The 27,331-nt window shown below is 36.1% G+C and overlaps 1 protein-coding gene across 2 annotated transcripts in view; it reads left to right on the top strand.

Moving 5' to 3' along the window:
- The window catches only part of LOC121327946 (neuromedin-K receptor-like), a 35,639-nt gene extending 8,559 nt beyond the window's left edge, over positions 1-27,080 (top strand). Inside the window, exons 2-5 of one of the 2 annotated variants that reach the window (XM_041272313.1) lie at positions 3,653-3,822; positions 7,528-7,721; positions 25,043-25,239; positions 26,613-27,080. In XM_041272313.1, the coding sequence (XP_041128247.1) occupies positions 3,653-3,822; positions 7,528-7,721; positions 25,043-25,239; positions 26,613-26,925 (874 nt within the window). In that variant the 3' untranslated portion in view covers positions 26,926-27,080. Of the gene's footprint in view, positions 1-3,652; positions 3,842-7,527; positions 7,722-25,042; positions 25,240-26,612 lie in introns of both variants that reach the window. The other variant, XM_041272322.1, reaches the window with a different exon arrangement.
- Positions 27,081-27,331: the final 251 nt, after the last annotated feature.

Here is a 27,331-nt window from a genome sequence, read left to right as displayed (position 1 = left end):
ATCTTCTATAGACAATTAATTTGGTGGCCTTTTAATAATGAAAGGAATAAAAAAAAAAAAATGTAATCTAATACCCAGGCTTTTCTAATTTGAGTCATGGACCCTGGAAGTAATACTATAAATAGACAAAACCATTGGTGGAAGATTTGTTTTCTGTTTACAATACGACACTCTTCACAATATAACCCTGCGACAGAAATACAATGATTCTTGGTTGTAAATTTTCCTCCCGACATGTGAGGGCACTAAGCAGTGAGAACAGAGTTCCCTGGACGGGCTGGCTGACAGTTCTTTTTTTAAATATATATTTTTTTAACTTTATTTATTTGGTTGGGACCATGTAAAATTAAAACATTCATGATTAAACAAGCGATGCATTATACACCCGATTTAGCCAAAGCTAATTTTCGTCGGCAGTCCCAAAAACTAAATAAAACAAAACATATAAAACAACGATAATAACAATACAATACAATAAAGAAATCAACAGGGAGGGGGACTCATAAAACAACAATAAAATACAATTAAAAATACAAAAATAACAATGAAAAAAAAATTAAATTACAGGGTTCAAGGGAAGTCGGCCAGCTAGAAATGGGGCGGGACTCCGTTGCATTAACGCGTTGACCCGGAAGGGAAACAACGTGGCAACCGCAGATTAGAGAGGCGGTTGCATTCGTTTCCCAAGGGGTCATGTGTGACGGCATAAAAGGGGAAGGACAATCGCAATCTGTTCCTTCACTTGTTTTATGCCTTGATCCTACAAGGACTGAGAGATATCCCAGTTGTTAAACTGTAAACCAGTACCGTGAATGTTTTGTTTGTTTGTCTGTACATAATTTGTCTTGTTTGTCAACTGCTAGACAGCTAACACATACATGAGCTGTCGTCGTGGGCCAGCACAAAGCCGGAACAACACTTCACCGTTGTCACAAATATAAATCTGTATCACCCACCACGAGTACTAATCCACACACCCAGGACTGGTGCCTGTGTATGTATTATTGTGGAGCGGATATTGTTTATTATTTGGGACTACAATCCCCTTGTTATTTACCCCGTGCTGTACACATTGGTGTGTATTGCCGGGGGATTATTGTTTGGTCGCCAGACCTGGAAAATATAAATAAAGCATTTTTCAACCAGGTTACAAACTTCTCTGTCATTTCATTCATGCACTGCATCCGCTGTATCCACTTAGCTACTTGTTCACAGACACATATTGCTATACAATGTGACGATATAATACGTATCACGATACAGTAAATTAAGTATAAAACAAAAATTACTAAATTGTACCTTTTGATCGTGTTAGTGTTTTGAATCTGCCACGCTTTTGTTATCTTTCAAATAAAAAGATTTAAAACAACATTACAAACTCTGTAAATTATAATAATACAGAAACAATAAATAAATAAAAAAAATCTATGCAGTTGTTGTAATAATATTTTTTGGAAACAAATATTTTAGAAGAAAAAAATCATTTTTTATCAGTTTTGCAAACAAATTCTGAATCTGTCATGTTTAAAAAAAATAGTTCTTTAAATGGAGAATCATTTTAAACCAAATGCTGTAGTTGAATTTTACCCTCTGCATGACCTCTTCTTTTACATGCCAATATAATTCAAGAAAAGATTTTGTAATATAATGAACAGTAAGAAATGTGTACCTTAGCTCCAAAGTATGTATACATTTGTTTTCCACAATACTGTAGGGACGCAAATGAAATGCACTAGAAACTGGTAATGTTTGTTAGCATTCACAGATTTTTAAGATAGTTTTGAATGATTTCATGTTTCCAGTGCAGGTTATACATAGTGAGTAGTAGATGTTATCATGCCTGCATTGGCTGACAGATCTGACTTTGCCATCTTCAACTTTAATGTCGATGATGATGAAGACTATCCTAACCCTAGGGTGTCATTTAAAATTAGACTTGTTGTTTTCCCTGAGTACTTGATTCCTGCCTCATAGTTTAAACACAGTATGACTCTTAGCAAGAATTTAGGGTAAAAAAATGGTAATGCAAAAAAACCCAAAAATCCAGTAAAGCCATCCCTGACATTTTGTATTTTATTAAAGCTGGTGGTGGCTTCAGCCATGGTGGGAAAGACAGCAGATCTGACAAGTAGATAGTTGGTTCAGTTGTTGGTGGCAGGTGTGCACAAATTACAAATTTAGCAAGTTTCTATTTTTATCTTACCCCATTACCTAGGTATGACTTACTGAGTGAGAAGAAAAACAACAAGTGTAAATAAGAAGTACTTCTTGTTTTTATACATTGGTGTTATTGCCAGTTACTGTCAAACAAAAAAAGGAGAAAAAACTAGGGATCAATACAATGATTTATTTTTATTTCAAACATTTTAACGATAGTTGTAGCTGCTTATTATTTGATGTTACAATGTAAAGCCCCTTTCATACTGGCACTCCTACAAGACTACTCGGATTACAGTCCTGCGTAGCGTGAAACCACGTACTTGGGTTGACCCGAGTCCCAGCTACCCACCTCAGGATATGGGTCGACACGCTTTGACCCAGGTTGAGTGAGAAAAAATGTATGACGACCATGCGTAAGCCGACAAATAACAACTAGCCATACCTGCGTGAAGGTTTCACTTCCACATTTCTGTTTATTCTGTTTAGCCGTATTTTCGTTGATTGGGACACCATGAGCCAGATCGCAGCAGGAATGAATTAAAATGTGCTCTAATCGACATTTGGGCCGATGGTTAAATCCAGAGAAGCTTGGATGGAAGCGTCTGTAACAAGCTGCTTCCGGGACACTGATACGCGCATTGTGTACTTAAGTCCGTCAACCCTGCTTTATCAAAAGCAGTGTGAAATCACTTACACGACCCACATGACACCAGGTTCTGACCCGGTTAGGTTCCAACCTGGGTAGAGCACGCCAGTGTGAAAGAAGCTTAAGAAAGGGCTAACAGTTACAGGACACATACCAGTACATTTATAGCTGTATGTAAGCCATGTACTTACTGCATGTCATTTTGTGAGCACAGTGATGAGTTTAAGGACATTATTTGAATATGTAAGCACCATCAAATCAGAATCTGAGTACTGCCTGCAATTTAATCTTTTAAGAAATGGTCTTTTCAAAATATACCTGTACACTTTCCAAAGTTAGTCTTTTTTTTAATATTTAAACGTTGACAAGAAATAGCTGCCATCATTTAGATTAAATGACCCCTTTATTTAATTAACTACATCCAATAGCTACATCATGCTTTGTTTATCAATTAATCACTTGCAGAAACTGCCATTTTAAGTTACAGTTTTTTTCTATGAAGAACCTAACAGTGTTGCTTTTTTTTCAAGTTTATAGTTGGTCTTACAAACTTGAATCCGCTCACAATTTCCAGCATCCCTCTACGAGATGGCATTAGCCTTGTTCTGTACTGAGAGTAGACCACACTGTGTCTGCTAAAGTAAGCATGTTCATTTTTTTTTTTTTTTGTCTTGTCTTTAATTTTCTTGGAGGGCACAATCTAAATCTATAATTGTTTTATTTGATTTGGCTTCTTGTACTCCCAGATTGCTTTAGTTCTGACAGTGACACATTAAATATATCTTTCTGACAGCTGCAAATATAACCAGCATTGACACTGTCAAAATCAACTCTCTTGTTGTTTAGGTATGTGGCCATCATACACCCTCTGAAGCCGAGACTCTCTGCAACAGCAACTAAAGTGGTGATTGTGAGCATCTGGATCTTGGCGTTTGTCCTTGCCTTTCCACTGTGCTTCTTCTCCAGGACTAGACAGATTCCAAATAGAATTCTCTGCTATGTGGACTGGCCCAGTGGTTTTACTGATCACTTCATGTAAGCCATGTTATACTTTACCTTTCTTAAGTTTGTTTCATTTTAAGATTGTTTTTTTTTTGTTGTTGTTTATTAACTAACTGCTAGCTTCCTAACATGTCAACTGAAAGAAGTGCTGGGGAAATAGAAAATAACTTGAACTGTTTATTTTGTTTGTTTTCTTTGCAATTGTGTAATATTACTGCTAATCGGGTTATGTGAAACCAGCCATAAAGGTGTACATAAATTCAGCATGCTTTTTCTTGTTTGTTTTCATATAACAGTGTCTAATAAGTCTTACTGAAAATATCTGCCTTATGAAAAAAGAAGACCACCTAACTTCTGTTTTGCTTCCTACAAAACATAGGGCCCAGAAGGCTAAACAGTGGGGAAAAAATGACACTGACATCAACTAATGTCATGTAACACTGATATTTAACATGAATGGGGCAGCTTTCAGAGGCATAATTCAGAGGAATGGTAATTCCTCGCACCAAGCTATCAGCGAGAACTGCCAGAGATTCTCTGTACAGTAAGGATACTTTACGTGTTTTCAGGGTATTGGCGCAGCAAAAGTAAATGAGCCAACAGGACCGTTTCACTTTTAATTTGTAGTTCCGAACACTCTTAGGTGAAATATAGATAAGTCAATACCTGTCACACAGTAAGATAAATAAGTCTCCAAAGTAAAGTAAAAATGTCAGTTTTTGTAGATTTTTGCAGCCCCAGGCACTTTTATCCACGCATATGTATATTACAGGATATCCGAGTTTAATGACAATTAACTTGTTTTGTCAACAAGGAAATATACTAGGGAACACATTTATTTTGACGTCTATCATTTATATTAAATGATTTATTTCTATTTTAAATTGGAACACTTGCCTGAAAAAAATATCTTAAATAATATAAATATAAAAAATGTTCTAGCATGCATGGCATTTGAAACTATAACCTTCAATTTGCAAGAGTGTTGTGTTACTGCCATCAGTGCTACATGATTAGTAGATAAAACAAGCAGTATTTTAAAAGAATTCTTGGGATTTTGTTATTTTTTACATTTTTGAGATTTTTTTGGAGTCATTCTCATTTTTTAGATTTTTTTGGAGTCATCTCATCATACTGAGATTCTAATCTTGATCTCTAAAAAATGTAGTTTTCCTGTCAGTGTAACGCTATTTGTGGTCCCCACTGGAATAAATGGTCTCAACGGTAATCCAAGTCGAGAAGGATGATTCTTCAGAGAGAATATTCTTTCTGATCATGGCTTAGGAATGAAGACCCAACACCAGGGCAAGGCGTACACAGTAATAACACAGATGCATTGTAGTTTTGTGGTTGTTATTTATAGCTTTTTTTTGTATCTTTCCATAAGCTATACTGACCGAACTACAATGGATTATAAACTTTACAAGCATAACCCAGGACGTCTTTTTTAGTGATATACTCCTAATAGAAAACCAAACAATGCACTCATTTTATTTCTTTATGCGTACCTTTTTCATAAAAACAATAGTGTTGCCTGGCCAGGCTTACTGCTGCTAAAAATAAGAGGCAGCAGGTGGAACATTTATTGTCCCACATTATAAGGTATTTGCTACAGATTGGCATAGTTGCACACATTGCCCAAGATTCACTGGTAATTGTTGATGATGGCCGGTTAATGTCCGAAGTACTCTACATTTATGTTAAGAAAACAACATCAGCCAAAATGAGCGGCTATTGACATCAATGACCGGACAGTGTTGTCAGAGCCCGGCCAATGACAGCAATGGCCGATTTATATATATATATATATATATATATATATATATATATATATATATATATATATATATATATATGGCAGGATTGGAACCCTAACTAGTCATACTTTCACTACATAACCGCTGCGCTACACAGATTCACATTTTAACCCTTTCAACAGACTAGGCTACTATTTACATTTACCCTGTTTAAACAGCAATACATTGCCTCAATATAGGTTGAACAATTTTGCTATTCCCATAATGTGTGTCTCTGTGTGTGTGTGTTGTAAATGTGAAAAAAAACGCCAAGTTACCAAAAGTGCCCAGTCATTTAAATTGTAGATATCAAAACCATAAGCCAAGTTTCAAGAAACCATTGGGACAACCTTGCCCAGCACAAAGCAAATAGGCTGTAAAACCAATGGAGGGCCAAAGTAATTGCATGGTTATCATTTGTGTTTGTAGTTGTTAGCTATATTATACATGTATACCATGTATGTAACACTTCATCATTAAGATTTTAAAATTGCAATATAACTCCCTACCCAATACACAATTTGTTTATAATTAATTGTTCGGTGAATTACTCTAATCATGCATTTTCTCTGGTACTCTTTGCTCATCTCCGCGATAAATAAACTCAACATGATTAGATGTAGCCACCGAACACTTACAGTATTATAAGAACATTTTCTGTGCATACAAACGTCTGAAGGTGAAAGTGTACATTACAGTACAGTACAGTGTGGGGGAGTCTGACAACATTAAATATGTTTAGGCAAATTCCATGTCAAGGATCTGTGTGTTGTTGACTCTTGTTCTTCGTTCTTGTGTGGTCAAGACACTGGTCTTAAAAGCGAAGGACGGATTGCAAATCCGCAATCACCTAAGGAAACTTTATTGTAATATCAAATATGCCGTTTTCTAGACTGAGATTTCAGTTCTGTAATTCAAATAAAATCTACATTAGATGTCAGCTGTCGTATAATGTACATATGCAGAATTCAAATAATTTCTTGGTAGTACACTTCATGCAAATAATGGTATATCATTTTAACTGTACATCAAATGTTGCATAAGGTTACAAACAGTTAAAACAAGTGAATAAATTTCCTTTATAACCACAAGTATTGGGCTAAAATATTTTCATAACTACAAATATTGAATTATCTAGGTTGTCTGTAAGAAATTAACTCTGGTCCTGTACACACACTATATCGTCAGCCGTGGTCTGTTAAATTTCTGTTTCAAGGTGAGCTATATACTGTTTCATTATTAAAACTCTCCTTTTCCAAATGCAAATTAACTCCTGATAAATGATGACAATTAACACAGATTTGCTTTTAAATTCCCACGCAAACAAAAGAAATAGTCACAAGAAACACTGCTCGTTAAGATATTAACCGCTTGAAAATGCCAAAATCAGTGCTACATACCGATTTCTTGATTAACACTGGAGTTATCATTTATGACCTTTTGAAAATCCTGCCCATAATTGTTATAATGCAGTAAATATTAATTTCAAAGGGACATGTTTGTCCTACTGGATAAATACATGACATAGAGTGCTTTTAATAACGAAACAGTGAGTTTAGCTAGAATCCCACACATCAAATGTAACTACATACAATAAAGTATAAAGTACACTGCTCTGTTACATGTGTTGTGCACATTACTTGTTTAAGTGTAACCCTGTATTTTATTTAAGTTATGACAGAAATATCAGTAACAATTTGTAAATACAATGACTCCACAGTCAGGGAAATGACTCGTTTAATGCTGGGATAGTCTTAAAATCAATATGTTTCTTTGTTTTTTTTTTTTTTTCCTCACTGAAATGTACTAACAAGTTCCATAACTGTGAAATCGTATATATTTCAGTAAGCACCCAAGTGCTATTTTGAGCAAATATGGTAGAATATTAAAAGAATCCTTGTGATGATTTGTATTACTCTCTAGATAATGGACATGTATTATCACTGTTATGTTTTGTTTTGTACAGGTATCATATCATTGTAACAGTGCTGGTGTATGTACTCCCGTTGGTTGTCATGGGTATTACCTATACCATAGTAGGTGTCACCCTATGGGGAGGGGAGATCCCAGGAGACACTTCTGACAAATACCATGAGCAACTGAGGGCTAAAAGAAAGGTAAGCAATATATGTTTTACACAGAAAACCACATTCATTTATAATAAAAAATCCACTCTTTTGATAAACTGTTCCCGCATTTTATATATGGTATATATACTAGCACTGTCAATCACCGCCTCCTCTTGTATTCCCAAGAGGACTTATTATTTCTGTGTACAAATACTTTTGACAGTGTACAAAGACACAGGTCCCCAGTTATTAAGAGCCCTTAATTTAAACTCAAAAGTCCATGGCGGCATCAATTATATATAGAAATGGAGACACCACAGCACATTTTAACTTAATGTCAACTTCCATTTTTTCAAGAACATCACTTCAGGTTACAGTACATCATTTTTTTTTTTTTAACATCAAATTTTTATTTGTTCTTCAGGATTGACATACCGAACCGAATAACATACAGTATATTATATATCCCCTCCCACCTTCCACCTCCCCAGGCAACCTGTCAACTTCCCTGGACCCATAGATAGAACAAAAAAAAAAAAAAAGGGTAAGGATACTTCAGCTGCTGCCCCCCCCCCCCAAATGATACCCCCCCCCCCCCAAATGATACCAGCGTGGATGATTTGGCTTTATTTATTCAGGCTGTAGAAAGTTATAACAGAATAACCTCTTTAAAATTAAACAGCCATTGTCGCAAAGGTAACTGGTGAGGGCTGAGCCAGCGTTGCATTATCTTTTTTTTTTTTTTTTTGCTGCCGTTAGACCAGCCAGCCAAATTTTACGTTGGTGTTCAGATGAGTGAAGATCAGCGTCATCATTAAGTAGCAAATGCAGTGGGTCTAAAAGTAAATCCCTGCTGATCAGATTAGATAAAGTGGAAGCCACCCAACCCCAGAACACAAAATCATCTGGGCATTCCCATAAAACATGTAACAAGGTACCAGGAACACCGAGAGAGCAAAGCCCACAGTGTGGGTTTAGAATAACACCCACAAGGAAGCTTCTATGGAGGGCTAAATAAGATCTATGGCAAATCTTGAAATGAATTAACTGATGATTAGGGTTGTTGAAGCTCCAATTATGTTGTCCCAAACTGCTTCCCATTTAATAATCTATCAACTATAGCCAAATCTCTTTCCCATGAAGCAGTTAAGGACAAAGACTTTTAAAAGGCTTTAAGTAAATGCAAATCAATCTCAGAGACCACCCCCCCTAGAGGAGCCCCCTGGGGAAATCCATTTTATCATAATCTCAGAGACCACCCCCCTAGAGGAGCCCCCTGTAGAAATCCATTTTATCATAGGGTGTAGTTGTAGTTCGGACCCCCAGGGAACCCCATGAGCTTGCAGGGCAGATCGAAGTCTTAGATAGAAAAGAAAAAAAGCCCATTCATAAACTTCTCAAGAAGCATAAATGGGCTTGCCCAGGTCTGAAGTTTCTTCAGTGGATAATTGTGGGAGGTGCAATGTTTAATGAGGAGGCAGAAGTAAACAAGTCAGAATAAAATAAACAAAAGGTTGAGTTGATTTCTTGAGGGTCAGACACCTGACCTTTTAAGGGTGATTGAACAACCTGAATAGATGAATGGGCTTAATTTTGATTTAATTTAAGTGCTAACAAATGACTTGGTCTACTGCCTTGAAAGTAATATTTCTGATGGACTCTATGCATAATAAATTCTGCATTATGTTGTAACAAATCATTAATTTCAGCCCTATTTGTTCACAAATTGTCTTTCCTGCCTGCGTATAATTGTATTCCTGTATGTGACAGCGTTTTTCTAAATCATTCATTTTCTGAAGCCTTGTTTTGTTTAGGTGAGAAGCAAAAGCTGTACTGTTACCCTATATAAAACCTTTAGTAGCTTCCCATACCATGGCAGGGTCCTTAAATGAATCTTTGTTGATTTCTAAAAATTCTGTTAATTTCGTTTTAAATTGGATGACAAATTCAGAGTTTTGAAGTAAAGTAATGTTAAATCGTACAGTTCTTGTGTTGTACTAGGATGAAATTGAAGTTCGCATTGCAATGAATTATGATCTTAAAGAACAGACCAATCGTGTCTTCCCTGTTGATTTGCTGTCCAGTAGCTGCGAGTTGAGCCTTCATTATGGTGTCCTGTCACAGACATGATTTCGCTTGTCTCTAGACCAGCGTCAGAAAGTATGTTTAAGTAGCTTTTTATGTTATCGGATTAGTTGTAGATTAGAATGTTAAGGGAAAAAGCCGGTATGTATGTGCGGATGATGTTAAAATTTAATTCATAGTTAAGCGCTTCAACTTTCCAAAGGGCATCGATGCAAAATAGAAGCCTGCTAGATCTGGAAGCTGATGGGCTGTTCACACTCAATATATATATAATATATAATATATATTATATATATATATATAATATATAATATATATATATATAAATAATAATAATAATAATAATTAGTCATTTATCGGATGATTTTATCCAAAGTGACTGACAGAGACAAGAGGGTGAACTATGCATCACAATTGCTGCTGCAGAGTCACTTACAATAGGACCTCGTGTTTTATGTCTCATCCGAAGGACGGAGCACAAGGAGGTTAAGTGACTTCCTCAGGGTCACACACAGTGAGTAAGTAGCTGTGCTGGGATTGAACTGTGAACCTCTGGTAACAAGCCTCTCTAACACCTGGACCACCACGCCACCATATGTGGGCAATTATCAAGCAATTGACATCTACCTTGATGCTTTTTTTTGTTTTTCAAGCCAATTAAAAGATCAAAAATAGTATGTGCTTATGGTTCGGTCCCATACTGGGTCGTGGAAGTGATCACTTGAAGAGCAACATAGTCAGTGCCTCTTTGATTCTTTCTGTGGGGCTTTTAAGCTCTGCAAACCAAATAGGACTCTTTGGTTTGCCAGCCATCAAAAGGATTGTACTTACACAGTTAACAAGACTGAATAGCGGATAAACATAATAAGAAAATGTCACTTCTTGAACAGGGTAAGGTCTTTGATAAACAGATAAAGGGTTTTTTTAAGGGTTCAGAAAAAGTCTAAGCTTCTTGGACATAATTTCGTTGATGTGATGTGAATACCTAAAAACTCCTTCCGAGGCTGCTGGAACATTCACTGCAAATACAGCAGGAAGCTTAATCTGACCAAATAGTCGGAGCACTGCTCATATTGACAGTGCTGTTGAGGTATTGATTTTGGCCAAGATGCAGGTGGAAGAGAAAAATAAATCAAGCACCTTAATTTAGGTGATGTGTTTTATTACAATAACATGAGATTGCTTTGATAGTTGATTTTACTGTTTATATGTAAATATAATGAATGCACTATTAAAAAGACAAAACTATAATATATATATTATATATATATATATATATATATATATATATATATATATATATATATATATATATATATATAATATTTATAGTTAAAAGAATTTTCAAGATTTCTCTGCAATAAAGCACAAACATTTAAGAATAAATATTACAGTATTTGATTTACTCTTTCAACACTGAATACCTCAAAATGGCACCCTGCTAGTGTCGAATATTTTTTTTTAAATCTGTGTTTATTTTTTTTTTTTACTATTTAATTAGTAAAATTACTGTGTGTTACTTAGTACTAAAAGAAAACATCTTTTTAGACACATCTGGTGAAATCCCTGTGTGGCAAGGTGGTTAACAGTGTGCAGGTGATCAATAAAGAGACAGACAATGATAATCCAGGTGCAATGGTGTTTTATTTGTACAATCCAAAGTCTGTATGCTTATGCACTTTTAAAGCAATGTTGCTTGTGTTAATGTTTATATATTATATGTGTATTGATTTGGTTATTATCAAACAAATCGAAAAAGACTTGCATGTTTTTTGCCCTTTCCCAAGTGTAAAATAAACAAATCTCCAAAAACATAGAACATCTGCATTTTTCCATGTTATTCCTCAGCAAACGGATTCCCTGTTGATAAGTGTGTCCATCAAGACGCATTTGTAGAAAATCAGAAAGCCCCGCTCACTCAAGTCAAAAGATGTGCTACAGTGGCCCAAATCATAGGACCCTTTAACATTGGACAAAGCACAGCTATTTCCACTGAAACAATGTGTAAGGAGCTATACATTCGGTAGCATATCACACAGGTGATTTTGCCAGTCAATGTGTAAAAGTCACTGTTAGCAACTGTTCTAAGTCAAAAAATGTTAATTGTTTGAAACCTATGACAAAAACTAAGTTTAAAGATGTTACAAAAGCAGGAAAGAAGTGAGCAGATGTTTCCATAAATGATTTATTGGTTGTCTGTTATAACCATTGTAAGTCATAAAGTAAATTCAATTAAGACCCCCATCCACCTTTTTGTATTACCTAAAGTAATTTCAGATTTTTGTAATGCAGTGACGACTCAGGAGCATTGACAAGAACATATCCATTAATTAAAATCCTCTCAACAGCATATAATCCAAGAAATTGAATTTGAACTCCTGGGATAATATAAGGTGTTGAAATAATGTTTCAGATGATATTCAAGTACAGTAGTCTCCATGTATAGGAACACCTCCTAAGACGGCACTTCGCCTGAGAGAACACCCCTGTGCTGAAACTTATTTTTCCCATTGTAAATGCTCCAGCTAAAGGAACAGGAACTTTGCTTAAAAGAACACCTTGGCACCAACAGCGTTTCATTCACAGTGGTTACAGTACTGTTTTGTAACTCATCATCATCAAACTTAAAATGGTTTATTCAGTCTTTCTAAGACTTGTCACTGTGAGAGTGTCTTGAGGCACACTGATTGGTTTACTAAGTATTTCCGCCATCATATCATTGAATTGTTTTGTATTTTGATTTCCACGAGTGCACCTAACAAAATGGCATGTAAACAAACGGCAAAATGCGCAGCTGTTTCTCTTGTTACAAAAAGTTGGAAATTGTTCGAGCTCTTGAAAAAAACCTGAATCAGACACAAGTCATCAAGCAGTTTGATGTTTCCCGCTCTGGTGAGTTGCTTCACCATTCTGTTAAATAATGTGCGTGTCTGGTATATTGCTGCTGCATTTTTTATCGCGTGTAGGGGTGCTGTGTTAATTTAGTTTGACAGTTAGTTTATTAATGTTAGTTTGTCTGATACTTTGTTATTATAGTTTATTAACATACACTTGCCTATTTTACTTTTACTTATTCAGTTCATTTCATATGCTGATACATGTGTGTCATGAAAAGTAATAGATTTGTATTTATTCTATTTATTGATTCATATTGTGTCTGGTGGTAACGCCATCTTAGAGAACACATTGACTATAAGAACGCTTTGCTTGTTTCCGTAGGGGTGTCTCTACCGGAGACTACTTTACTACATGCCATGAATGAACAATTAAACAGCTATCATCAGCATCTAAATGAAGGTAGCACCTTGGAGATAGTTCATATCTTCTGCTAGTTTGAAACTCCAGACCAATTAGGCCTGCCTTTCATCTTCAGCTTGCTGCTTCTTTAGAACAAAGCATCACATTTGCATTGAGGCCGTACAAGTGACTGAGTTATATAATGTGCTGTTAATTTAGAACTTATCGAGAACACAGATAGATTTTTACAGATTGATTTTTTTATCCCCCACAGGGGATGCATGTCATTAGGGTTATGGTGGAGTCGTCTGTAAGTAATTAAGTAATTCACATTTAAGTTGTGATAAAACATCATTCAATTGTGATGAACCATTGGCTGGGACATTCTTTAACTTTATTGAGAATATTGGGATATGAGAAGGTTCCTGTTCATCTGTCTTTGCATTTAATACTATATGTCATATGCATTTTTTAGGGAAGTGGCACAGCCAGCCTACATGCCCAATGGGTAAAGACATTATTTTTTTCCAGTTTCTGATTATACATACATTATAGAAAACCCCTGCAAATTGCACTATTACCGACAGGCCTACTGTGTTGAAACATATAAGCAAGACCAAGTTTTTATTTATTATGTAACTTAATAAAATAAAAACCTATAGAGATTTGGAACTGGGAGCTTTATCCATGTGTGTTAAGGAAGTCTGTCTCTGCAAATTGCGACGGCACAGTGGCACAGGTAGTGTTTTTTTCTCGACTTATAACTAACTTTCAGACATGCTCACTGGATAATCTTATTTTTAGCAACTTGTTGGCTCAGTTGCATTCTCTTCGTTGGCGGCGCACAGCTATGTCTGCCCTGGCCAGCCAGCAGTCTAGTAGAGTGGTTACTGCCACATCATGTGGCCATCCACCTGCAGTCATATACATGTAGCTTACACCACTGATATAGAGAACTGCATATTAAATGTGATAACACATATGATAATAGTATAATACAATATAACAGAATGTGAGGATAAAGGGAGGAACTTGCCTTCATGTACAATTATATTTCCCATGGTGGTTATTTATGAGACATGTAGAAAAAGTGGACTTACATTGTGGATCATTCTCAAACAGCCTGAGTTACACTAAGCCCACAGGCCATTAGACGCATAACTGTTTTTGACCTTGCAGGTCTCACAAGATGGTATCTGAGATGAATGTCAACTACACATTGAGTACTTGCTACCAAACTGCCTCATGCAAGGAACACGTGGGATTAAAGGTTACAAAATACAAAAAGAGTGATCCTTAATAAATGTTAACAGCAAAGCTGTAGCATCCATACAAACATGTATTGACTTGCCGTTATTATATTACTCAACTACCGAGTGCTGTGAAGTTACACATGATCCTGACAGTAAATGTATATTTCTTTCTCCTCAAATGGATCACAATGTGTTGCAAGGGAGTATTTGAAAAGTGAATGGAAGGTTTCCGAATGGTTGATTTTATTGACAGGGAATGGAAACAGTCTTCTGCTAATCATATTTTCTCAGTTGGCATTTATGGTTGCATGCCTTTTATTCGACAGCATCAAGACGAGTTCATAAACCCAGATGAATGTAATCTGTGATTACAGTCACTTTAAAGACAAATTCTGATGGTCTGACCATAATAATACTGACGGCAAAAGAAATAACCTTGAAAGAAATACAGTGCTCCTTCTTTATAAGGCATCCCTGTAGACTGCAAGGGCAATTATAAGATAGTATGGTCATGGCTCCCATTTGTTCAACAAAGCCCTTCCCATAGTAATTGCATTCCAATAGCACAGTCTTGTAACTATGGTATATAGAAGGTGCACTGTATTTGCAAATCATATTTGAACACAATATTATCGTCATCCGATTAGGATACAGTTGGAGTTCAAAATATTATTGTACTATTAAAAAGTAAATGAATTATTGAAACCCTATTCATCCTTATTATGTGGATGTTGTTCAAAGGCATTTTTTTTTCTCAATGCACACGGCAGTATGTCTAGGAAATCTTGCCACAATCATTTAGCCATCTGAGTAAGATTTCACATGTTCGATGTAATATGTGCTGTTTAAGTTTAAATCAAAAGGATCCGTTTTAGATATACAAAAAAAAAACAATGAAAAGAAATTTAAATCATCTCTGAATGAAGTCTCTCACAGTTTTGCCTTTATTATTTGTTTATGTTTGCATTACCCAATCTTATGTACTTTCTAATTTCACACACATTAAAAAATGTGTTTTTTTTTTTTTAAAGCAAGCACTAAATCTAATGAACTTATTGACTTATTTGTGGATAATCAGTGTCTTAGTTCTGTTATGTTGTTCTTAATTATAATTGATTTTTAAGGGTAGGTGTACTAAGGTGGGCCAGTCGCAGCGCTAACATATCGCAATTTGCGTTTTTATTGCGACACGTAGCAAAGTGTACATTTTGTCGTATGTACTAGGAGAAAATATGTTAATGAAAAGAGCCGCAATATACTAATTTAAATATTTGTTGCGTCTTCTTAGGAAGATCTCTATTGCGAGGGTCGGGCGACATTGTTCAGATAAATAGTGGGAGTTGAGTTGTGGTTTGCTGCAGCAGAGGGTGCCCGAAGGATAACATCTGGCAAGGCTGCAAGAATCAAAATAACATTGTTTTTGTTAAAGGTGGGGTGCAATGATTTTTCATTTTTTTTAATGCTAAGTGTATAAAAAACAACTCTGAAGTTGACACCTCTATGAAAAGTCCAGCTCTCTTGAAGCTGCGGCTAATTTATGCTTGACGTCACACTAGGACAAGTTCGCCATCCCGCCCGCTGCTTCCTGCATTACCGCGCACCAAAACCGCTCACCAAAACACAAAGCACCCAGGGATGAGATACCATGGTAACAAAGTGTGTAATATATGGTTGCTCCACCACAACAGGGCCAGTGGTATCTCTCCATGAGTTTCCTAAACAGTGGGTATGATGCCAGCAATGGCTGAAGTTCATGAGGAGGACCAGGGATTGGGATGCTAAGCCCAACAGCAGCTGCATCTGCAGCACCCATTTTACCGAAGACAGCTTGATTAATTTAATAATGTTCAAGATGGGTGCTGTTAAAAAAAGTTAAATTAAATAAAGATTCAGTACCATCCATTTTTCTGGATGGATGATACCTGCAGGACATCAGCATCATCCTCTAGTAAAAAAAGTAAAGTCATCGACTTGAGCAGCTGCCAGGAAGAGAAAGGTGTAGCGGGTAAGGGTGTGATCCTATCATTTCATTATAATTATCGCTTACTGTTTGATGAAAATATGTAAAGTGACACGATTATAGCCAGCTGCCCATGTACATTATTATTAAATGATGTGATAAAATGATGTCACATTCTCGTATGCATTCCTGTGAAGTCTCTCGATTTCGTCGGGACACTCCCGCGTAAGATCTTCTGCCTCCAGATTATTTAGATCGCCAAGCTTAACATAAACATCAACTTTATTTATTTATTATTATTTTTCCCATCCGACCTGCGACAATGTGTTCGGCTACTTTATGATGTTGATGTAGGATTCTAATAGGCTACAGTTAAGAATAAAGCATTTACCCTTGATTTGTTTGGAGAAAGTTGTGCAGTAAGTCAGAAAAAGGAGACTCCTGGTTTTTGTGTTTTCATAAGTTGACAGGTATTACTGTACTTGTTTCGCATGATACATTCTGTGCAGTCTGGTCTAACCACAACTTGGCCCTTTTTTCCACTTTATAAGTAACAAATGTGAATGAAACTTTCAGGACATTTATAGAAAGTTTAGCTGCACTCAACAATGACTTTTTTTCATGTCACCCCACCTTTAAATGTAAACTTCATCTATACAGTACATTCTGTTCTGTCTTCATTTGACCTATTTTAATACTGTATGTGTATATACAGTGCCTGTAGAAAGTCTACACCCCCTTGAACTTTTTATCACATTTTGTTTTGATATATTATACCACATAGACGATTATACTGTATTTACAGTATAATTGTAAATCTCAAAAAACTACTCACTTCTAAATCTTTTGTAGTCATTTTTGTATTACTTTAGTATAAATACATGTTAATTTGGATTCATATGTTGTTTTTTTCTGACTTTATGTGAACGAAAAGACACACATTTGCCCGTTTTCCCATTGGAAATAGTGATATTTTGAAATATCACTGTCCTGGTCACAAAAGCAAAGTTTGTGGGGAATAATAGCCATTTTCTATACTTTTGAGGCATAAGCAATTAGGAAATAACACTTACTACCCAGGAACAAAAATTGTGTTACATAGTGTTATTATTATTATTAAGAACATAAGAACATAAGAAAGTTTACAAACGAGAGGAGGCCATTCGGCCCATCTTGCTCGTTTGGTTGTTAGTAGCTTATTGATCCCAAAATCTCATCAAGCAGCTTCTTGAAGGATCCCAGGGTGTCAGCTTCAACAACATTACTGGAGAGTTGATTCCAGACCGTCACAATTCTCTGTGTTAAAAAGTGCCTCCTATTTTCTGTTCTGAATGCCCCTTTGTCTAAACTCCATTTGTGACCCCTGGTCCTTGTTTCTTTTTTCAGGCTGAAAAAGTCCCTTGGGTCGACACTGTCAATACCTTTTAGAATTTTGAATGCTTGAATTAGGTCGCCACGTAGTCTTCTTTGTTCAAGACTTAACAGATTCAATTCTTTTAGCCTGTCTGCATATGACATGCCTTTTAAGCCCGGAATAATTCTGGTCGCTCTTCTTTGCACTCTTTCTAGAGCAGCAATATCTTTTTTATAGCGAGGTGACCAGAACTGCACACAATATTCAAGATGAGGTCTTACTAGTGCATTGTACAGTTTTAACATTACTTCCCTTGATTTAAATTCGACACTTTTCACAATGTATCCGAGCATCTTGTTAGCCTTTTTTATAGCTTCCCCACATTGTCTAGATGAAGACATTTCTGAGTCAACAAAAACTCCTAGGTCTTTTTCATAGATTCCTTCTCCAATTTCAGTATCTCCCATATGATATTTATAATGTACATTTTTATTTCCTGCGTGCAGTACCTTACACTTTTCTCTATTAAATGTCATTTGCCATGTGTCTGCCCAGTTCTGAATCTTGTCTAGATCATTTTGAATGACCTTTGCTGCTGCAACAGTATTTGCCACTCCTCCTACTTTTGTGTCGTCTGCAAATTTAACAAGTTTGCTTACTATACCAGAATCTAAATCATTAATGTAGATTAGGAATAGCAGAGGACCTAATACTGATCCCTGTGGTACAGGGAAGATAGAATAACTAAAACAGAGGTCAGAGAACCACTGGCAAACTCAGACCACAACATGGTCTCATTTGAAGTGTTTTTTAAAACCCCAAAAGTAATGACTAAAGCTAAGGTTTACAATTTTAGAAAAGCAAACTATGAAGGTATGAAACAGAGACTAACAGAAGTAGATTGGAGTAAAATAGAGAAAACACCCACAGAAGAAGGATGGTTGTTCTTCAAAAATGTAGTACTAGAGGCGCAAAACAATTACATCCCTAAAGTAGACAAATCTAAATGTAAAACTAAATTGCCAAAATGGTTTAATAGATCAATTAAAAAAAATATTCAGCGAAAAAAGGCACTTTACAGAGCATTAAAAAAGGACCAAAAAGAAAGTACGCAGAAAGAGTACACAGAACTGCAAATGCAAGTCAAAAAGGAAGTTAGAAAGGCCAAGAGAGAAATAGAAATGAACATTGCTAAGGGAGCTAAAACCAATTCCAAAATGTTTTTCCAATATTACAACAGCAAGCGAACATTCAAAGAGGAGATTAAATGTTTAAGAGATACAAATGGCAAAATCGTAGATGAAGAAAAAAAATAGCAAATATATTAAATGATTACTTTTCACAAGTTTTTACAAAGGAAGATACGACAACATGCCCCACATGTCATCCAGTTCCTATCCAGTTTTAAATAACTATAGCATAACTGAGGCAGAAGTGTTAAAGGGACTAGGAGCTCTTAAAATAAACAAATCCCCTGGGCCGGATGAGATCCTCCCAGTAGTACTCAAAGAAATGAAAGAAGTAATTTACAAACCGCTAACCAAGATCATGCAGCAGTCTCTTGACACAGGGGTGGTACCGACAGACTGGAAAATTGCAAACGTAATACCGATCCACAAAAAGGGAAACAAAACTGAACCAGGTAACGACAGCAATTATCCGTTATCGATGTTGCATCCTCAAACAAGTTAGTTAGACACGATCTCCCTTTCCTAAAACCATGTTGACTGTCTCCCAGGTCCCTGTTACCATATAGGTAATTTTCCATTTTGGATCTTATATGGTTTCCATAAGTTTGCATATAATAGAAGTCAGGCTTACTGGTCTGTAGTTACCTGGTTCAGTTTTGTTTCCCTTTTTGTGGATCGGTATTACCTTCATAATTTGCTTTTCTAAAATTGTAAACCTTAGCTTTAGTCATTACTTTTGGGGTTTTAAAAAAACACTTCAAATGAGACCATGTTGTGGTCTGAGTTTGCCAGTGGTTCTCTGACCTCTGTTTTAGTTATTCTATCTTCATTATTTGAAAAGACTAAATCAAGGCATGCCTCCCCTTTAGTCGGTGCCTTGACAAATTGTGTTAGGAAGCAGTCATTTGTCATTTCCACCATTTCAATTTCATCCTTCGTGCTACCCATTGGGTTTTCCCATTTTACATGGGGGAAGTTGAAATCCCCCATTAGTATGGCTTCTATTTTGCTACACGCATTTCTAATGTCATTGTATAACAGATTATTTTGCTCACCGTCTGAATCTGGCGGTCTATAGCATGCTCCTATTATTATGCCCTTTGAATCTTTGTCCGTTATTCTGACCCATATTGATTCGGTTTTATTTTCTTTGTCCAGGTTTAACACCTGGGCTTCAAGACTGTTTCTTATGTATAGCGCTACCCCTCCTCCTCTTCTGTCCTGCCTGTCTTTCCTATACAGTGTATACCCACAAATATTATATTTGTCCCCATCACTCTCAGACAACCACGTTTCTGTAACACCTATCACATCATAGTTACCTGTTAGTGCAGTAGCTTCAAGTTCTAGAATTTTGTTTCTGATACTTCTATTAACTTGGCAGCCTAGACAATTAACACAAAACAGATCATGGTGCCGCATTGACAAGTTATGATACTTACCGGAGGACAGTCAATTCATGTTAATACGAATATCAAGAGACCAGCAACAAATGTTTTTATTTAAGTTAGTCAGGGGCGCAGTGCTAAATTGTGCACAATTACAAACCACCTGCACATTAATAGAACAGGTGCGTTTCCTATTCCTATACAGATGTCTGTAGTTTTCAAACTTCTCGTTATAATATTTGAGAACTATCGCCATCCCTTTTTGTGAATTTATGTAGGAACGCCAGTAATTACATATTCACCAAAGGTTGAAGTGCAAAGAAAAACTGCTGCCGGAAAGCATTCCCTAAAAAGTTGCATATAGCATTGTGCATGTCTAGTAAATTTCATCCAAGACTTCTGACTCGTTTGCAACTGGTTTGCGATTTTATTGCGACAGGTGCAACACTTCAGTAAATCTACCCCTTAGTGTTATACATCCTGCCATTTTATTTTGGTTTGAAGCAGACCTCCTTAGATCAAGGTTTGCCATTCATTTCCACACCTGTATTTTAAACCCAGTGAAATTAAAACGGGAACCATAGTGACCAGAAAGAGGCAGTATTCTAAAAGGACAGCACATACGTTTTTTAACAATCCATTTGCAATACAACCTCTCCTGTCAACTATCCTTTTGGCACATTCCATTTTCTGTAAATCAATACTGCCCGGTGGCAGGTCCACCACCCAGACAGTTTTGCCTGTGGGGCAGTATTGATAAAAGTGCACACAGACTAATGGTGTCACAGATGGACGACTATTGTTTAAGGAACCCATTAAAAGTTAGGATTTCATGCATTATAAAAAGACAACAGCTTCAGTACAGTGGTAGCTCTGGGTTCAAATCCTACACCTCCCTTTTTATGGTATTTCTTATAAATACATATTATTTTTAACCAGGTATTCTGTGCTTTTGAATTACGGGTTTTCTCATATATGCTTAAATTTAGAAGTGAGTAGTTTTTCGAGATTTACGATTATACTGTATTTACAGTATAATCATAAATTTCGAAAAACTACTCACTTCTAAATCTTTTTTAGTCATTTTTGTATTACTTTAGTATAAATACATGTTAATTTGGATTCATATGTTGTTTTTTTCTGGCTTTATGTGAACGAAAAGACACACATTTTCCCATTTTCCCATTGGAAATAGTGATATTTTGAAATATCACTGTCCTGGTCACAAAAGCAAAGTTTGTGGGGAATAATAGCCATTTTCTATACTTTTGAGGCATAAGCAATTAGGAAATAACACTTACTACCCAGGAACAAAAAAAAATATTTGTTACACGGTGTTATCTTCCAGATGGGTCTGTATTTAAAGGATAATGGCATGGTATATTGCAAGGTAATAATGATCCTCCCAAATCCAGTCAATAAACACTGAGACCGGAGGTCAAAGGGATTTTTTGAAAAAGGATGTTATTACATTATTACTGAGGAACATGCCACAGCAATGCCGTTATCACTAGTATACTGCATCCTTTTAAAGTTATTTATTTACTTTACTTTGTCTGAAATAATCATTGTAATAGTAGACTTTTTGAGAGCATTGCTCAAGCCTTCTTGTAAGGTTATTTCATCAGTAAATAGTGGTTTTTAAACAGGTGTCATTAAATAGTGGCATCCTGTCAGCTGTGGTGTATTTGCCGATCTGTTATTGAGTAACAACAGAACATCTGACCTCCATAGAAAAGAATGTGAGAGTCGTGACTGATTGTTGTATAATCTCTCTTATTCCTTTAAGATTACGTACTGTGAAAATATATTAGCACATTTCTATTAATTAGCGCTCACATACCCTTGAAAAGTTTACTATGTCTGTGTGGAAGGGCAGAAGCCCTGCTGCTGCAAATAGTGGCCATTGAGTGCTAGTTGGGGAGTGACCTTGTGTATTCAAGGAAGGAGAAATCCTTTGTCTGGTTGTGACAGGGTAGTTATGAGCAGGAAGAGACACTCAGAAGCAAGAAGCTGCAGGTTAAATGCTAATGCACACGTTTAATCACAAAACTGGCACACAAAACCACATTAACAAATAAACGGACGCAGTGGCCAAAATAAAAGGTCTACAAAAACTTACAGACATAACAACAAACAAACAGCACAGAAACATACACATTAACAGCATTACCCGATCGTTAGGAGAGTAACGGAGCCTCATTAAACATTAGTCATTCAATTATGGCCCCAGCCACATTCCCACATGTTTTCTGGCAGGGAGTAATTTAACCCCCTCCCTGCCAACGCAATGTTCCCCCCACACACCCTTTACACCCTGCCACATTGGTAACGAGAGTTTTGGTGAGTCTGTCATGCCTGATGCAATCCTGCTATATATGATTATAGAAGTGGGATATTGTCTGAAATGAGAGGCTCAGAGACAAGAAGCTGCAGTTAAAGCACTGCTGTGCACTTGTAATACACAAAACAACACAACATAACAGGTTAAAACAGCATAACATAACAGGCTTATCACAAAACAATAATGAATACTAACACTGAAGTCAGGCCTGGCATTCGCCTTCACTGACTAACACAGAAAAACACACTTTAAACATGCAGGTTACACTCACCAAAACTCCCTTTAGCAGACAAATGATTTCTCCTTCCTTATGTACATGTGGCCACTCCTCAATTACCTCATTGAGGAATGGCCACACCCACTATTTTACAGGTCTTCTTGTTATTGCAATTACTGTTATTACTTTATTTATTTTTTCTTATGTCTTTTCCTTCATGTAAAGCACTTTGTGGTGGTGCTATACAAAATTAAAGATTGACTGATTGATTGATTGCACAAGGCAAGATCTGTAAATAGTATTTAGAATCTTGCTTTTGAGTAGTTTATAGAATCTTGCTTATTAGAATGTATCCTTTCTGAGTCAGTTGGTATATGTAGTCTTTTACTATATCATATAGAAACTGTATTTTAAAAAATCCAATGGATATCACAGGATGCATTTTAATGTGTATTCTATTCAAGGATTCCAGAATTCCAAGACAGTAATGACTTCAGATAGTCTAAAATGCAGGGTGCAGAATAAAAATAAATACAAGTTATTGGCTCCAACAATTGATTGCACCTCCTGCCTTTGTGGAATTATAGGGCTGTTCAGGTTAGTGTGACTGTCAAGCTAAAACCACATGCAGTCATCAGAGATTACCAGCAGAACTTTGAATGAGAATTAGGGATCAGACTGATGGACTAAACATTGCCTTTGGGATCAGGATTGAGTGTCATCAGAGTTTATAGGGTGATTGCAAAATGGATCAGGTACAAAGGCCATATTCCTTCGAATTTAAGACATGCTTTTTAAACATTTTTTTTTCTCAAAAATGGCCTGCATCTTGAATTTGAGTATAGTGATGCATGTATTAAAATCGGCAACAAAAGAGGAATACACAAAGAGCAATTACTGCCCGATCTCGAATCATCCATGACATACAGGCAGCCATTTTCAGGAAGGGTGTCATTAGCTTCCCGAGGAATTTCGAAGAGAAGCTTTTACAATTTCAGCGTTTCTTTAGTAAGCTCTGTGACCAGGATGGCTGGTGGGTGACATCAGACCAAGAAGACACAGGCACAAGTACAGCAGGGTTGAGACGCAAATGCGCTCCTTTATTAAATAAATTAAATATCAGAAGAGAAACAAAACACTGAACACAAAACAAAATAGCACAGTGGCCAAAATAAACAGATACAATAATTTAAAGAAGTATCATGCTGGTCTTAACCCAGCATGCGTAGCAATTGTTTTTAAAGTCTGTCTCTCTCTTACATTTCCTCCGCTCTCTCATTCCTGCTGTCCACTCATCAACCTTCTATGAGCAGCTGCTTTGCTTTTATATATCTGGCCATCTCCCAATTGGTAATTACTTAATTAATTTGGAGATGGTCACATTAACTGGATGGGAGATTTTAAGCCCATCCATGAAGTAAAACAACAATAACAAAATGTTGTTTTGTTTAAAACAAACACAAAACAGTACATTTAAATAATAATAATTCCAAATTGTACAAATAAATACAGGAGGTGAACAGTACTAGCCTTGACAGATCGGAAATGCTGATCTGACTCCCATATTTTTTTATATGCCAAGCAATAACACGGTTCACAAATTGGGAGAAAACAGTTTCGAGTAATTACGACTGGAAATTATTTTTTTCCTCAAATTGATTGTGGGAAATTTGGCCTGTGTCTTACAATCGAAGGAATACAGCATATTTCTAAATTGTTCTTATACATCTTTTCCCATAACAACTGATCAAAGACTTATCGATAAGTGCTGCAGCCAAGGACCCTTGACCTCAAGATTTACTATATGAAGGGAGGTTTAGATCTATGACTTAGGAAAGCTTCATTATACCAACTCAAAAAACTGTAGTACACTTGGATGTGTCTTTGTGAAATGTAAAAAAATTGGAAACATATGGAAAATACTGCTTCATTAAAAAAAAAAACATTTACCAAAACCGGGCATTGCCCAAAATGGCAGAGCAACCCAGATGTTTGGTAAAGAATTGTTGATTATGGTTTGGAATGAAGATTCGTATTTGAGCATAGGTTGTAGTACCTAACAAGCATAGTCTAGCGATGGTTAAAATGGTCAATAATGGCCAAATCATGGTTTATGTTTATAGTTCACGATATCACATTATGTATACATGACACAAATTTCTAGGATTGTTGACAATGGGGGACATTTCTGTCAGATTTTTTTGTTTTTCAAAACAAAGCATTTGGACATCATTGCTTAGATGTCTGTCTTTTGTACAGATGGTGGAGAAGAATGGGAATGTGTAATATATGATAAGTATGTGTAGAAATGAAAGCACATTTTTGTTTCCCTGTCCCTCAGGTTGTAAAAATGATGATCATCGTTGTTGTGACGTTTGCCATTTGCTGGCTGCCCTATCACATTTACTTCATATTGACTGGAATATACCCTCATTGGAACCGATGGAAATACATCCAACAAGTGTACCTTTCTATCTTCTGGTTGGCCATGAGTTCCACAATGTACAATCCCATTATTTACTGTTGCCTTAATAGCAGGTAAGCACTGTATTTATGCAAATGGAGAGAAAACAAATAAAAGAATACTTACAAATAAAAGTTTGCATTTTTGAAGTCTCATTATAATAGCTGTTTTGGCCATATAGTTTGTAAAATCAGTGTTTGTTGGTTTAGAACATATACCTTCAGTGTTTTAGCACTATTAAATTGATGTTTACTGTCCCAGCTTCTTTAAAGCATTACGCATAGTCTACCATAATTACTGTAAAATACATCACTTGTGTAAAGAAAAATATCAAACAGAATTTTATACACTTTGGATTTCAGAAAGCAGCAAGCACTGAATAGCAATACATTTTGTTCCAAAACCCTATTTCTATTTCATTAAAGTGTGTGGTGATGTTAATGGAACTACTATTCTGATAGACGGACAGTTCAGATATTCCTGCTGACAACATACATTTTATTCATATGCAAGGAAGGCATAACAAGACCTTTTACATGAGTTCCAAATGCATGTTGGCACCCAGACATTTAAATAAATTTGGTTGAACTGAATAGCAAGTTAAAAAATATATTGTCAATTGACCTAACGTTTAATTATTCATACCACTAAACAATTTCAGAACCAGTAATCTGTAATAAATGTATTAGTCAAATTATTTCCGTGTTACTGGCTATCCAGTCATTCAATGTCAAGCTCACAACTGACTGTGAAAATAGTATTTTTGTCGCTCTACAAAAATGTGAGATGCTAGCAAATACACATTTAAATGTGTGTTTTGCACTTGCTGACACATAATCATGATGCTAGTGTTGATGAAGTTACGGAAGACTGCCGCTGAACAGAACCAGCTGGGACCAGACCCTGTTGAGTTTAGAGATTTGTTCAGAGTACATTATCAGAAAACGCCTTGTATAGTTTTTGTTCTATGTTTTTTGTAATCAATTACATATCAATAATAACCCTCATCACAGATATATTAATCTTTGGTGTCTTAGGATGCTATTTGCAAGTAATTTATTATGACAGAGTGGTTTGGATTTTGGGTCAGTTTGGTCTCTCAGAGTTTGGATTAGCATAAGTCTACTGTAAAATAGAGCCTTGCAAAAATTTTATACAAAAAAAAATAATAAATAACACTATCAATAACATTGTAAAATGCCCCATGATTTAATAAATAAAATATATATTTTGAAGAAAATAGAAATGTATCTAAACCTAAAAACACATTTAAAAAAAGGCACACCTCACTCACCACAGTAAATCATCTACAGTTAATGTTTAAGTAGTTATTATGTAATAATATTTTATTTTTAATAATTGATATAGTTTGAAACTGCTGATTTACTGTATTGTTAAATTTTTGGGGTCGTGTGTTTAACCCGGATATATCTGACTTTTTACTTAGGTTTAGAGCTGGATTCAAGAGGGCATTCCGTTGGTGCCCATTCATCGAAGTTTCCGGCTTTGATGAATTAGAGCTAAAAACCACCCGGTTTAACCAAACTCGCCAGAGCAGCATGTACACTGTCTCCAAGATGGAATCCAGCATGACCGTTGTCTTTGAGCCCAATGAGGGAGACAATCCAGACCCTGCCAAGAAGAAAAGTGCCACTTCTCGAGACACCAGCCTCAACGGCTGTTCTGGCAATAGCACCAAAACATCAAGGAGCTCAAGCTTCTACAGCACCACAAACACTTCTGTGGAAGAGTATTCATGAAGCCTAGAGACATGCATTGATTGTAAACTGGAAAAACACTGTAAATCCTATAGCTTAGCATCAAACATATGTGGAGGACACTTTGCAAACAGGTAGTACACTCTTTGCAAACTTGTGTTTCCTCCTAAGGTAACATAAAGAGTAAGTAGCCGGGTTCCAAAAAATATAGTGCTATATATCCCCACGTATTGCTACAACTGTTTAAATAATGTACCTGTAATTTTTCTTTTCATTGTTAACATCTATAATTTTAAAGTCTGTTTCAAGGCTCTTTTCAAAATGGCCGCTATAGTGCACTTGGGTTTGAGATCTGCCCTCTAAATCACTGCAGGTTCTGGTTTTTCTGTTCTGTACCACATCATGGATCATTATTTTTAACAATGTGGGCAATAATCCTTACACTATC

Source organism: Polyodon spathula, chromosome 2, assembly GCF_017654505.1.
Source record: "Polyodon spathula isolate WHYD16114869_AA chromosome 2, ASM1765450v1, whole genome shotgun sequence".
In the NCBI taxonomy this organism is placed as follows: domain Eukaryota; kingdom Metazoa; phylum Chordata; class Actinopteri; order Acipenseriformes; family Polyodontidae; genus Polyodon; species Polyodon spathula.
The sequence above is the reverse complement of the archived record's forward strand: the minus strand, read 5'-3'. Positions and strand labels throughout refer to the sequence as shown.